The 15,574-nt window shown below is 39.4% G+C and overlaps 1 protein-coding gene across 1 annotated transcript in view; it reads left to right on the top strand.

Annotated features, from left to right (window-relative positions):
* The first annotated feature begins 444 nt into the window (after positions 1–444).
* Positions 445–15,574, top strand: part of WDPCP (WD repeat containing planar cell polarity effector) — a 262,222-nt gene continuing 247,092 nt past the window's right edge. The window contains exons 1-5 of the mRNA XM_063441857.1: positions 445–505; positions 11,158–11,202; positions 12,425–12,475; positions 14,164–14,234; positions 14,496–14,555. Coding sequence (XP_063297927.1) covers positions 445–505; positions 11,158–11,202; positions 12,425–12,475; positions 14,164–14,234; positions 14,496–14,555 — 288 coding nt within the window. The remainder of the gene's footprint in view (positions 506–11,157; positions 11,203–12,424; positions 12,476–14,163; positions 14,235–14,495; positions 14,556–15,574) is intronic.

The raw sequence follows: 15,574 nt of genomic DNA, 5'->3' as shown, positions 1-15,574 counted from the left end.
TTTCTACTATACAGGCCTTAAAAGTTATTTGCCACCGCAAGTCACCAGATGTGAATTTCTACTTGCCAGGTATAAATTTTCACTCTCCGATGGCTAGTTGCAAGTGGACATTTTTAGCCCTGACCATATAATAACCTCTGTATGTAGACTTAGGCTTCAGAAGGTTTCTAATGTAAATGTCTTCTGCAACGTCTATACACAGCGGCAAAGCAATGTATTGGTAAGCATAGATTCTATTTTTATTATGTTTGGTTTAATCCACAGACAGATTTGCCTATCAGATTTTCTATCACATAAAATCATTTTACTGCATTGTGTGTGAGACGTAGGTATGGATGAGACGATTCTCTTGACTTGCAAAGATTGTGGTGATTGCAGGTAATAGAGGCCTTCATTTGCACATGTTGTTCTTTTCTTTGACTGGTCATATTTTCCTTTTTACAGATGTCTTTCTGCCTCACTGAGCTGTACCTGTGGTCTTTAAAGAATTCCTTGCATGTTGGAGGTAAATCGGTTTTATTGAAGTCTAATTTTAGAAGTACTATGGAACCATATAGCTCTCCTAAGTATCTTTAATATGTTAGCTGAAAACCTTTACAGTTATCGGTCTTCTCAATAGTATTAAACTGTTGGTTATTTGAACTATCTGCATTCATTGAATCCTTACAATACATCTAGACTCACTCTGGTTTTAGTTTTTTTTTTTTTTTTTTTTTTAATTCTTTATTTTTGTTGAGGCATGTGATTATAGGGGTACAGAAAAAGAGAGGGAGACTTTCAAAAGTTGTACAGGATAGGGTCGTCATAACATATTATCAACGTCTCCTAAGATTATCAACCTCATTTTATGTATAGTAACATGCTATGGCTAAATACTGTTATCGCTCGCTTTAATACTGTAATCTCTCGCATTAATACTGTTATCTCTCGCTTTAATATTTGTTATCTCTCGCTTTAATACTGTTGTCTCTCGCTTTAATACTGTCATCTCTCGCTTCAATACTGTTATCTCTATCTCTAGCTTTGATACTGTTATCTCTCGCTTAAATATTGTTATCTAGGGTATCAAGCTATTAAACTTTGTTTTCATGATATAGCAGGCTAAGCTAGGCATGCATAGAACAGTGCTGATTGCGCTTAAGATATGGAGCAGGCTGGTTGTTTAGGTGTTTGTCTTCGTAGCGCATTAATGACAAAAAATTAAAAGAGATTAGAGTAAATGATAATAATGAAACTGAACGTAATCAACGTATCACGCTGGTAAACTACAAAAGTGAATGCAGTGCGCTAGTTATGTGAGCAGGCTAGTGCTGGTGGGTCAGATAATCTAATCATATGCTAAACATACTGCATGAAACTAATAACATGCATGTCCGGGTAATGCTAAATAAGATTTGTCGTTGACAGTTCAAATAGGAACACATATTGCGAGGTGGGTGTCCGGGCTGTGAGTTGCTGCCAGCGGTGATAGTGTTCCTTTAAGTTAGCCCCTTCATCCTATGCCCACCCGGCATACCGACCTGTCCAGCATGAGGGTACAGAGCAGGGACTCTGTACGGTCTGGGAAAGAATTAAAGTTCTTCAGCGTAGTCAGAGGCATCAGCCACCAGGGGTGAGTGCTGTACTTGCGGGTGCTAGTCTGCCGTGGCTTTTCCAGTCCTGTTTGTGGTGAGGAGTTGTGTTTCGTCAGATGTGTACCCGGTGGCCTGGTGTCTCTGCCCCTCAGGCCTGTTCGGCTGGCGGGTGGTGTCGGCAGGGGTTTTGTCTGGCAGGGGCGCCCTAGAGTTAGCGGTCTGTTGGGGCCCCCCTTTGTGATGGGCGGACTGCAGTATCCTCTCACCCGCTTCTGTGACGCCTGTGCCCGGCTTTTGTGGGGCGGGTTTGTGCTGGATGCACCCGGTCTGTGTGTTATCTTCCGGGTCTCCGTATCTTTAAACCGCTTTCGCGGTGCTTGTGCTGGGGTCGGATGGCCCGTCTGTGCGTTAAGGGGGGCGCACCGGCTTCGTGCCGTTGAGGCAGGTACCTGTACAGGTCGTGGGCTCCCATCCTCGATGCGGTCCCAGAAGCGCTGGCAGATTGCGTCGAATTTAGCCTGGAATGCCGCCGCCCAGTCCTCATCGCTCCGCTGTTGCAGAGGAGCCGCTTTGTCGACTGCCATCTTGGCCAGGCCAGGCCTCGTGGTGCTGTCATGGCTGCGTGGCACGGGTCTGTGTCCCAGGGGAATGTGTCCTATGCTGGAGGACCGGGATGACCCCCACCGGTCCAGGGGGGGGGGACAGGGATCTGTCCACAGCGAAGCCCCCAGTCCTGGCGGGGGGAGAGCGGCCGTCTCTCCTGCTCCCGCCCGTTGACTAGGCCTCCGACGGCCGTCGGGCATAAAACTCTCGTTTCGCCGCTTGAGGGGCATCATTCTGTTCCTCTCGGCATTCCCCATCGATTGCTGGCTCTATCGGCCCGCTTAAGTCGCGTTTGGGTCGGGGAAAACCGGTTAAATTGCGGAGTCATGCAGGAGCCCACAAGGATGTCGACCGTTCGGCTCTGCGGTCAGGCCCCGCCCCCCCCTGGTTTTAGTTTTTTATATATTTTTTCTTGTAAATTGTATGATGTATTTAGGTTGTTTTGGTGCTATATGTGTCTGTGTGTGTGTTAATATATAGATACATATTTACCTGGCTTTAAAAAAATTTTTATCTGTATTAAGCCCTTATATTTTATTTTTTTTGCTTTTGTAATTAGAGATCCATCTATCTATCTAAACAAAGTATAAGGGCACAATAAAGCTAAAACATATCAAAAGAACCCAATCATAACAATAAAAATGGATGTAATGTTTTAACCCTTAAGGATGGCGGGCGTTCTATGCTGTCCTTTTTTTAGGCGGTCCTAAACGCCGGCAGGTGGCATAGAACGTCCCTGCCATTCTCCCGACGGTGGCGACGGTGGTCGCAATCCTGGGGTCTGTCAGGGAGCTCAGGCAGACCCCATCTGCCCGATCCGGCCATGTGATCACGGGGTCCTCGGGATTACATTGTTGGAATAGCCGGCTTATGCGGTGCCTGCCAGTAAAAAAGTAACTAAAAGTTATTAAACAGTGTTTATATTAAATAAAAAGTACTTAGATCATGTGTATATAAAAGTACATATATATGATCTAAGTAAAAAAAATTTCATCTGCCATTTTAGTGCCCAGTCCCCCAATATATCCAAATCCTTCTGCAGCAAGGCAATATCCTGCTCACATTTTATTACTTTACAAAGTTTTGTGTCATCTGCAAACACTGATACATGGCTTTCAATGCCCATTTCAAGATCATTTATAAATATGTTAAATAGAAGCGGTCCCAAAACAGAACCCTGAGGGACACCACTTACCACTTTTGTCCAGCTTGAAAATTTACCATTTATGACAACTCGTTGTACTCTATCTTTAAGCCAAGAACAAGAATATTCATCTAGACCAATTTCTTTTAGTTTGAAGACTAACCTATTGTGAGGAACCGTATCAAATGCCTTGGCAAAATCCAGGTAGATCACATCCACTGCAACACCCTGATCTATATTTCTACTTACTTCTTCATAGAATGTAATTAGGTTAGTTTGACATGACCTATGTTTCATAAAACCATGCTGATTATTGCCATATATAATATAGGAACAACATCTGCCTTCCTCCAATCCTCCGGTACAATACCTGAAACAAAAGAATCTTGAAAAATTAAATACAGAGGTTCACTTATTTCCCCACTTAGCTCCTTAAGTACTCGTGGGGGGATACCGTCAGGCCCCAGAGCTTTATTTACATTAATTTTCTTTAATAGCTGTAGCACCTTGTCTCGAGTTATCCAATCACAAGTTATCTGCAAGTTTGTTGTAGCAATCATTTGCATATCTCTTGCCATAGGATCCTCATTAATATATACTGAAGAAAAATAGTTATTTAAAATTTCTGCCTTTTCCTGGTCTTCATTGACTAACAGACCCATCTCTGTTTTCAGTGTACCTACACTTTCATTTTTTGTTTTTTTAGAATTAATTTTGGGTGTTGGTTTTGCATTCTTTGGCTATCAATTTCTAATTTTCTAGTTTAGCCACTTTAATTGCCTTTTTGCAAGTATTATTGGCTTCCTTATATCTTATATATAGGATGCCTCTGATTTGTCCGATTTAAATGCTTTAACCCCTTAAGGACACATGACGTGCCTGACACGTCATGATTCCCTTTTATTCCAGAAGTTTGGTCCTTAAGGGGTTAAAAGCCCTTTTCTTATTTTTAATCTCTTGTTTTACTTCTCTACAAAGCCACATTGGTTTTAATTTGTTTATTTTGTATTTATTACCCAATGGTACATGCTGTGAAATGTACCTTTCTAATATTTGTTTGAATAGTTTCCATTTTTCCTCAGTGTTTTTATCACTAAGGAGTTTATGCCAGTCGATATGTTGTAGAGCTGCCCTAATCTTATTAAAATTGGCTTTTTAAAAATTATACGTTTTAATATACCCCACGTGCTTTTGCTTTTTTGAGTTTATTTCAAAAGTTACCATATTGTGATCACTATTTCCCAAATGCTCCCCTACTTGAATGTTGGTTAAAAGATTAACATTGTTTGTTATAACGAGATCCAGACAAGCATCCTTTCTAGTTGGTGCTTGTACCAGTTGTGACATAAAAGGTGTAATTTAACACATTCAAAAACCGGATTCCCCTAGCTGAAGTACTAGTCCCTCTATCCCAATTTATGTCCGGGTAATTAAAATCTCCAATAATTAACGTGTTACCCCGATTTGCAGCTTTACCAATTTGCTCTAACAACAGTTCTTCCTCATTAATGTTTACATTAGGTGGTTTATAACATATCCCAACCAATAACATATTTCCCTTTGTTTGCCCCAAGCAGATATCTACCCATAAAGCTTCCACATTTTCCTCGTCACACTCCACATGCCTAAGATTTGACTTTAACTCATGGCTGACATACAAACATACCCACCACCCTTCTTGTTTTTCCTATCCTTCCTAAATAACGTGTACTCATTTAAATTAACTGCCCAGTCATGTGTCTCATCCCACCATGTTTCTGTTATGCCTATGATATCGTATTGTTTAGTGTATGCTATTGCCTCTAGTTCCCCCATTTTGTTATATACGCTCCTTGCATTAGTAAGCATACATTTAATATTACCATGAGTCATTTGTACTTTTTGTGAATTATCAATATTACATACCTCCTCTGTTCTGTGCTTCCCCCTCCCCCCATCTCCACCCCCTTTGTTCTGAGCTAAAGTCCATCTCATTTCTATCCTGTCTCCATTTTCTAGATTGCTTTGACCCTCCACCCTATTACTAGTTTAAAATCTCCTCCAACCTTCTAGCCATCCTATCCCCCAGCACAGAAGACTCCCTTCCGTTTAGGTGCAATCCATCACGACTATACAGGTTGCACCCAAGCGCAAAATCGGCCCAGTGCTCTAAAAACCCCAAACCCTCTTTCCTGCACCAAGACTTCAGCCACGCATTGACCTCTCTAATCTCCCGCTGCCTTTCTGCTGTAGCGCGCGGCACAGGTAATATTTCTGAAAATATCTTTCTATCTATCTCATATATATATATATATATATATATATATATATATATATATATATATATATATATATATATATATATATATATATATATATATATATATATAAATTGTAAAAATTATATATATATATTTATATATATATTTAAATTCTACAAATCTATTTATATAATATTTTTACATAATCAAGTCATTTTGTTAATTACAATCTGAGTGACTTGCCCAACAACCCAGGCAGAAAGTCCAGAGAATTTGGCTCGCAAGCCCTATATTTAACACAGTAACTTTCCAGGATATCATCAGTAAAAATGCAGTTTTTTGAATTTTTCACACACAAACAGTACTTTAACTGACGATATAATTGCTGTGATACGTTTTAGTATTTCGAAACACTAATATTTGTGTTTGTCGAAGACTCCAGAGTATAACAGTACCCCCCCCCCCCCCCTCCATGTACAGGTTTTATGGTGTTTTCAAAAGTTACTGTGTCAAATATAAGGCTTGAATTTCTTTTTTTGGTCACATGAAATTTGCCTGATTGGTTATGTTGCCTTTGAGACCGTATGGTAGCCCAGGAATGAGAATTACCCCCATGGTGGCATACCATTTGAAAGTAGACAACCCAAGGTATTACAAATGGGGTATGGCCAGTCTTTTTTAGTAACCACTTAGTCACAAACACTGGACAGAATTAGTGTTCAATTTAGTTTTTTGCATTTTTCACACACAAACAAATATGAACGCTAACCTTGGCCAGTGTTCTTGCCTCCTTCTCCTAACTCTTCAATCTCTTGGTCTCTGTGACATTGCACTCTCGTGGTTCTCCTCCTATCTCTCCCAAAGTTCCTTTAGCGTGTCTTTTTCCAACTGCACCTCCTCTCCTCATCCTGTCTCAGTCGGAGTCCCTCAAGGTTCAGTTCTTGGTCCCCTTTTGTTCTCTCTATACTGCCTCTCTTGGCAAACTCATTAATTCATTTGGATTCCACGACCACCTGTACACTGACAACACCCAGATATATTTCTCCTCCCCTGACCTCTCCCCTGCTGTCCTACAAAGTGTCAACAATTGCCTTTCTTCTATCTCTGTCTGGATGTACTCCCAGTACTTCACGCCTGCAAGACTCACGAGTGGCTCCTTTCCTTTGGAACAGCCTGCTTACTCCTGTCAGACTCTCCTCTAGTCTTCAATCCTTTAAGAAGTCCTCAAAACCCATCTTTTCAGGAATGCTTATGGCCTCCAAGAGTAACTTCTACCTCTCATGCTCTCCTATAGGGCCACACTCCACTCTCACCTCAAGTTCTGCTACTTTCCCACCATGTCTATTTGCCGTCTCTCTCAATACCCTTCCTATTGTGTTTTTATACCCGACCTCGTCTAGACTGTAAGCTTGTTTGAGCAAGGTCGTCAACTACCTATTGTTCCTGTTACATTTTGTAATTGTCTCATTTGGTAAATACCCCTTTAATTGTAAAGCACTGCGTAATAAGCTGGTGCTAAATAAATCCCAATAATAATAAAAAGGTCTAACCTGCAGCTACCATAAACGCTGGATTGAAGTTATTGCTGCCAAAGAAAGATCAATTAACTATTAAATACAAGTGTCCACTTACTTTTTTGCACAGCACTGTGAATGTTTACTGGAATTGTTGTGGACTTTCTCAGGTTTCCGATAATACAGGAACACACTCCAAACACAGGTCGCTGGAAGAACAAAGCTGTTTATTTATTTGCATCTGCAAAGTCCCAATGAGTTCTGAAATACACGATACACTGGGCAGCCAAGCAACAAGAGAACAAAGAATATATACCATAAATGACGTATTCCATACGTATAGAGAAAATACAAAATCACACCCATATTACAATGATTATTATCCAATTGTTAGGTTAACACTTATCTCTTACATTTATTATTATTATGATTATTGCCATTTATATAGCACCAACAGATTCCATAGCTCTATATAAACTACTGGTAGGCATTCCCAGCATTCCACACATGCCCCCTGGTCCTAGATGTTTACATAGTAGTTTTATATATCAAATAGAGAATGCACACTAGAAAGAGTTATGCAAATACTTTAATAAACCAATACTTGGTACAATAAGCATAAAGCAAAATTACAAAGTGACAATATAAAGGCATAACAAACAGTAATAATTACCACAATTCTCACAAGCTTATTAGGGTGTTTGAAAAAGGCAGCCAGTAGGTGCCGAAATGTTGGGGTTATTGGGGGCTCGTGTTTCTGCCATAATAGGCTTGTGAGAATTGTGGTAATTATTACTGTTTGTTTTGTTATGCCTTCATATTGTCACTTTGTAATTTCGCTTTATGCTTATTGTACCAATTATTGGTTTATTAAAGTATTTGCATAACTCTTTCTAGTGATTCTAGAAAAATTAGGAAATTCATTGTCTTCGCAGATGGTGGGACAATGAATGTCAGTGCTGCATACTGTGCAGCACTGACCCAGGAAGTACCTCTTGCAGCCATATGAGGAGTGGCCAGTGGAGGTATCCCTAGGCAGTAATGTAAACACTGCATTTTCTCTGAAAAGACCGCGTTCACTGCAAAAAGCCTTAAGGGACTGATTATACTCACCAAAACAAATACAATAAGCTGTAGTTGTTCTGGTGACTATAGTGTCCCTTTAAAATAATGGTTATACAGGGATCCCCTGATTAACATTATAAGTAGTGATCCAAACCTGCATCACTTTTGGAAAATAAGTGAAGCAGTTTTTACTTAGAACCCATTGTCTTGGCTAGACTCATACTCCTAGGTTTCACTGTCAGCTAGCTGGGAAGAGATTTCTCCTGATTTCCACCTGCTCTCCATCCTCTGTGCAAATGACTACTGACCAGGGTTTACTTCTATCTATAAGGGACCTATACCTTTGGAATCCCAAATTAAACTATCTGGCTCTAGTCACTTTTGTTCTGTGGACAATTGAGGAGGGTTGATACCAACTCCACATTGTGTACTGACCCCATGGCTTCCCTTCACCATTACCTCTAGGTCCAGGTCTATCTTAAAGCTGTCATCGCTGATGTGGTTAGTGCTATGCCATCTGCACCAAAACTCTTGTTGCTAAATCCTGCTAATAAGCTTGCTATCGATGTACCTGGCTATCCTGGCCTGTTTTGTCAAGGAAGTTGGTGCCTTCCCCTGCTTAGCTTTTAGCATTACCACTTTTCTCATTTGGTCTCTGGTTTCAAAGACCGTCAAGGTTGTGCTCCTCAAGGTTGTCAGGATTTCTCTGCTGTTTTAAAAAGCAACACTTTCTTACTGTGTGTCTGAGCTATTCAGCTGTTTTTAACAATTGTCTCTTTTCATTACTATTGCCATGGTTACTCACCTGGTGCTGTAAGCCAGCCCCTTTTGCTAATAAGTGCAGGCTGTTTAAGCAGCAAGTCCCAGTACCTCTTTGCCCATGCCTTACTTCCAGTTTCCCAGAGCATTTCCATTTTTTCCTGTGTTTTCCTGGTTCCTGACTCTGCTGCTCTCTGTCTGTTCTCCTAATTCCGGCCCGTTTGACTACCTGCTTTGGTTCCTGACTCCTGAGCGCGTCTCCCGAACTTAGCTTTTGGACTATTTTATATTTTGCTATTTTTTTATTATTTTTTTTTTTACTAATAAAGGTGTTTTGCATTTTACGTCTCAGTCTGGTTTCTGGTATCTAGCAAAGGTTCACTAGAGGAAGTCATGAGCCTTGAAGGCGAGAGCATGTTCACTTTTTCCTCTTCGGGTTCTGCATATTTGTAAAGTGGGTGGAGATCTACCTATTGCAAAGTAGGGATGTGAGGTGCTAAAATGCCTTTTCTAAGTGGTGCTGTTGGGGTCGCTTTTGTTCCGTTAAGTGCTCCTGAGGGTCTCGGTCTTCTTTTAACACTGTTGTTTTCTCTCCAAAGAAAAGGCAAGGTTCTTCCTCTTGAAAGAAAGCAAAACAAACCAAGAAAGTTGCCACCCTTAAAAAGTTTGCATGAAAGTATTTATTCTCCCTATGTCCTAAGTTGCAGGGGAGCAGACATCTAGGAACACCTTCTCGAAACCATGGGCCTTGTGTTTGGTTTCTTCTAGTTAAAAGTTAGGCTTTCATCTTCAGCCCTTGTTGGGATCTGTTAATGCTGTACTTTTTTTCTGGACCTCCATTGTACCATCCATCATATCCTGGATTTCCTTTGTGGGAACATGCCACCTAAATGCTATAGATTGAGCAACCCAGTTTACATAGATTTCTGTAATTGTATAACAGTGTGCAATATATCGTATATTTTATGTTTTTACAAATCTATGGTGAGGACATCACAAATACAGATATCCGTAAGCTGTACACTAGGAGCTACTATGTATAAAATACTCACCATTAATTGGTATTTAAAATACTACACCATATTGTACTCTTTTTCCTTTTTTTTTGCCGGTTACATATTCCATGGAGCGTCTTTAAAGAGGAAGAAATGTATTGTCATGAATTAAGAAAGAATTATACTGCTCAAGTGTGCCATCACAGTTTGAGATACCAATTTACCTAGAAGGAGAGTTTCCGCCTCCCCAAGTGTTTGCTGATACCATATACATAAGTTCAATTACTGGAGTTGATTCTGAACTCCCTAATGAAGCTGTTCCTTCTGGAGGTTATAATGGAGACGCTTTACGCCGCTTGATGATTTAGGCTGTGCTTAAACTTTTAGCAGTGGAATGCATGGAGATTATGAGCCTAGTCTTGGTATTTTTGGATGTAGTTAAAATAGCAATGGACGACTTATGACCCGTCATGGGTTCCTCTTCCTCCACTGGGATGACTATTTAGAGGATCTCCCAACCACTACAATTGAATGTGCTGGAATAAGATGTCCGCAGAGGCTCATAGATGAGATTGTTGCATGATTTGAATGTTGCTTGTACCCTTGTGTATTTTGTTGAGGCCTCTAGGCCCTTTCAGTAAATGTTCATCCTGGTTTGTGCATTTTTCTTGAGCCGCATTTGGCTCAAAAGGCTTCGACTGTCACTCTAGCCCATTGGCTCAAGTCATGACCCAGAAGACTTATATCCTAGCTGAGTGGACAGCTTTAATTTTTGTAGAAACGTTGCCTAGCGTTAGATGACTTTTAAAATCTATAATATTCGCTTCTGATTTATGTCATATGGGCACACATAATATTAAAACTGCAACCACAAAATGTTCAGTTTTATTCGAGGACAGTTTGATTGCCTAGTTATGCATCTCTGCGTCCATGTTAACATAACATACATATACTACAATCTGCTTTAGTTTTAACAGCAGCAGTAGATCAAATGCTAATTTATTGCTAAATTAAAAACAGACTTTGACGATACCAGGAGCAATTGTTATGAGTTCAGGAAATGTATTGATGTGGAAAAAGAATTAATAGCATTTGGTAGAACGCTGTGTTAAACCAATTGAGTGTGGCTGATATGCAGCACAGAGCAGTGTATTGCATGTCTTTCAGATACCTAGCACTTTTACCAAAAATAACTGAAAAAGCTCAATGTCGTCAGTAAAAGATATTCATTTTTTTTTTCTTTCTTCTTTTTTGATAACCTAGAAGAAGATCTTGGTGTATACCAGTATCATGAAAAGAAAGAATCAGGTAATAACTATAGTAAAAGCTACATTTTATCGTCTACAAAACTACTCTGAAACATGTCTTGCATTATGTATACAGCTGGTTGCTAAAGGGTTCAGCAATGTCAGGAAGTCATCCTGTGAAACACACTAGATTTATCATTTAACACCGAGCAACATTTAAAATGTAAACGCTACAATTTCTAAAAAAACAAACTGCAGTTTTTTACATTGCGGGGTTAAAACTAATGGACCACTGCACCAAGACCACTTCATAGGGATGAAGTGGTCTGGTGATTATAGTGTTCCATTAGCAATTTCAGTCTCCAAGACTTTTTGTGCTTTTATTACGGTTTTATTAAGGTTCTCTGTGTGGAAAATAGAGTATAAATGTGATCAGTTTCCAGTGTGCCTGTGTGCTAGTGCCATACCTATTTGGTAGTGAGTACAAAACTGTCACCCAAAGAGTGTAGATATAACAAAGACTGTCTCCGTCTTACGTATACTGAATCCTGAGGTTGGCATTTGTCTTTATAACTTGAATGATGCAGTTAGCTTAGATTGATAATCTGCTAGGAACCATAAGGCTGCACACTGCTTCGTCCAACAATTAAACCAGCTTTTACTTTGCTTGGTTTGTAAGTGAATACGTTGCGCAATGTTTCTTCTGTGCCACACTATAAACAGACATTAATTAACCAGCAAGTTTACCTTTACTGGATTGATTTTAATATCTGCTTTCCCCACTAGAGGGCATTATAAACTCATGAGAGTGCTCCATTTTTGGCCTCATGGTTCTGTTCTGTACCTGATATCTGAAATAGGCATTTCAGAGTAAATGATCAATTTTCTTTATCTGATTAATTGGGTTAATCCTAGAAGTTTCACATAGGGCCATAAGGTCCCTACGGCTAGAGTTGCCCCTTGTTCCAAGCCAAATCTGAGCAGAGAGTTTGTGTGGGAATCCCTTGTCCTGTGTTTGCAAGCACTAAGGTCCTGATGACAGACTGACTCTGGATTAAGTTGCAGATTATTTCATTACGGGATGAGATTTGAAACTTGTAAAACAGACTTCTCTGCTCAGAGACTTGCAGATTACTTTCTAAGTAAATTCATAGGCCTGAGATGATCTTTTGTATCATTGATCACTTGTCATGTGATGCACAATATGTCTGGAATGACGATTTACTCTTAAATCCTTAGCTATTTTTTTTACAGAATTTTCACCATTCTTCTTTTCTTTCTAGCCCAATTCCCAGATTATGGATATGCGGAAGAGAAGCAGCAGTTTGTCGAATGTAAGGGTATCGCCATCTAATGGAATTAGCCTATATTTTTAAATATTTTCAAAACATTAAATATATGGAAATAGACAATTCTCCATTCAAGGGTAGTATGTAGCTCCTGCATTTGCCAGTTACTAATTTACCTACCTATGGGCATTTAGCACATGTTCATATGTCCAGGAGAGTTTAGCAGTCTAGGGGACTCAGACCATTACACCCCATATGCTGGACAGGCTTAAAGATCTCCTTACTGTGGCATGACACACAGGTTATACAATAATGGCAACACATACAAAACAAACTGATACCTAATAAACATACATTGACATTGGTAGTCTACAGTGTAACTGTAATTTATTACAACTAGCCACAAACCTCTGTAACATGTTATATGTTTAAGTCAATACTGAACATTACAGAGCTACATCTTATGTCAGTCAAAAATAGGCATATAAAATCAAAAAGGTATATATAAAAAAAAAAAATACAGCAGTACAAACAAGCAGGCAGTGTAATAACGCTTAATTGGATATTAGGCACCCAATAAACTGTATATCAAGTACATAATTTAACTTTGTAGTCCGGGCAAGCTAAGTGTCCTAGTCCACTATGCTGTAACGCAATGTATTAAACATGTTTGGCAGATGATATGGAACAGTTACATTGCATTCCACCTTTTATCTCAAGGGCTATTTTTTTTATTTCTGCAAAAGATGGTTTTCTTTAAACAGAGTAAACATGCTTGCTAACTGAAATTCACAGGTAAAGTACATGTAAAATTGCTTTGATGCTGAGAAGAGGGAGGAGGATAGTTCTTTAATATAGATATAACACAAAATTATTCATTTTTATAAGTCCTGTTCGCTTATTATCGTTTATAAATGTAATTTTTTTTTTTGTACTTGGATGTTCCTACAGTCCTGTGAGGATTTCATTCCAAATAAAAGAAAGAGATTTGAAGCTGTTGCATTGTAATGTCCATTAAATAACCTTAATGATTATTTATAGGGCCTGATTCATTTTAGTAGCTTAGGAAAGTATTCGTTTAAACCTGTTTTACTTTGAACCTGTTATTGGTTTTGATCCAAAACCGTAATTGCATGCTTGTGTGTATGTTTATTAAACATATATAGAATATAATTTATGCATATAAGCTTGATGGTTAACCATCATCAGCATTTTCTTTACACTATTAAAAAGCTCTGGAAATATGTTAGAAGCCTTAGAATGTTAGAAAAAAAACATTGCTTCGTTGAAGGATGAGCAAAGAAATTGTTACTGTCACATTTACAGGGTTATTCAATAAAATTAGAATTAACAGGGATTCAACAGGGATTTTAAATTTGAAGCCAAATTGTTAAACTACAAAAATGATCCATGTCAAATCTGTTTTCTGTTTGGCTATTTTCTTTAAATTTGAAATTCATTTTGGGTTGACTTTGAATTCCATGCAGGCCGCTCAGTGGATTAGTGGTTCTAGGAGTTTTGTAGGGCCGACGGATCTGACATCAGGTACTTCCTGTCTGAAGGCACTCTCATCTAGCTATGTATAGCAAAACATATCCCTATCTCCTTGTCGTGACAGAGGTTTTGTCACTATTGTTTTGTTTAACATATTCTGCACGCAGTCACATTTCCGGACTTTAAATATGCCGTAAATCTCCTTGCCACATTCTAAACCTTATGTCTGTTTCTTACAGCACGCGGCTTCCCCTGGATTCTGAAGAACAAGCGTCCCGAGAAGCTTCGAGACAATCTCACGGAGCTTGAGGTAGGTTTTGAGAAAGTTACAAGAATGGTAACAAACAATCCTTCTTTCAATCTCCTTTCAACAGCTTTAATTTTCATAAAGGATCAGGCATCATAGTGATGATAACTGCGCTTTTGTCTAGGGAACTGTTCTAAAACAGTTGCATCTTTGTTTATGTGGCATGCTAATCTCTCCCTGCTTGAAAACCAGAAGCACTTTAACCACCAGTAACAATGCACGCAGCCGACTCTCTCTCCCTTTCTGTTTTCTCTCGTCCTCCAGGAACTGATGCAGAGCACTGAGTGTGTGCTGAGCAAATGGAAGAACAAATATGTCTGTCAGGTAAAATGTTTTGACATGCCCTTCCTCTGCTGAGTCAATGGAGCCGAACAATTATTTACTGATTGATGCTGCTGTTTAATTATGTAAACGGGCTTAGAAAAAAAATATTTTGTTGCAATTTTTCTTTCCTTGTTGTTGATAAGTGGCTCTGTGTTTTCATAATCATATTGTACCTGTAATGTAAAAAAAGTGTATTGGCAGAAAGCTTACAGGCTGCTTACAAAGCAGCTCTTGCTATATTGCATTTTAATCAATTTAGGAATCATACATTGATAAAACTATACACTGATCTATACTTAAAAAGCCTTCAACTGAAAACTCCCAGCCATTATAAGTATTATGTGAAAGCCTTTGGATTTTTCACACAAGAGTAAAATAAAAGATCCTGGTCATTATGGTCCATCCAACAGCAGCTTATGTAAAATAGTTAGTAGAGAAGGGGAGAGTGTCAGTCTCCCCTAATGAGGGCGCTAATCACTAAAGTAAAAGCAAAATTGAAAGTGTAAAAAATACAAATTTATTATACAATAAATGTAAAAAATCATAAAAATCGAGCAGTGCAATTCCAAGACCAATTTGTTAAACACCAACTGCTAGCACACAAGAAAAAGGATGATGGAACGTTTCCAAATAGCCCTAGGTCGCGACTCTGAGGGCTAGGTATACTTGCGGCTTTCTAGTGGTAGAATGAACGGTCTCTGGACTGCTTTGAAGTAAAAAGGTACAGGCTCAACGCGTTTCGTCCCGCGCCTTTCGGGACTTCCTCAGGAGCTGCGGATGCTGTTATTTCTTTCTCCGGTCTCTCTTTTAAGTCCTCAGGAATCTTCTGCCTTCGCGCCAAAAAACGCCGTCGCGCATGCGCATAACGACACAAGGTTCCGTTCAGCTACGGGTACCCTCAAGGACCAGTAGCTTTCAGGAAGTCTGTCGGTGCGCATGCGTGGCTGATTTTGAGCGCACAAAAACTTTATTGGCACTGAGTACTGGACACTATGTAACAAACTTGGAGTTACTAGAGA

Source organism: Pelobates fuscus, chromosome 2 (assembly GCF_036172605.1).
Source record: "Pelobates fuscus isolate aPelFus1 chromosome 2, aPelFus1.pri, whole genome shotgun sequence".
Lineage (NCBI taxonomy): Eukaryota > Metazoa > Chordata > Amphibia > Anura > Pelobatidae > Pelobates > Pelobates fuscus.
Note: the sequence above shows the minus strand (reverse complement) of the source record. Positions and strands in the feature narration are given on the sequence as shown.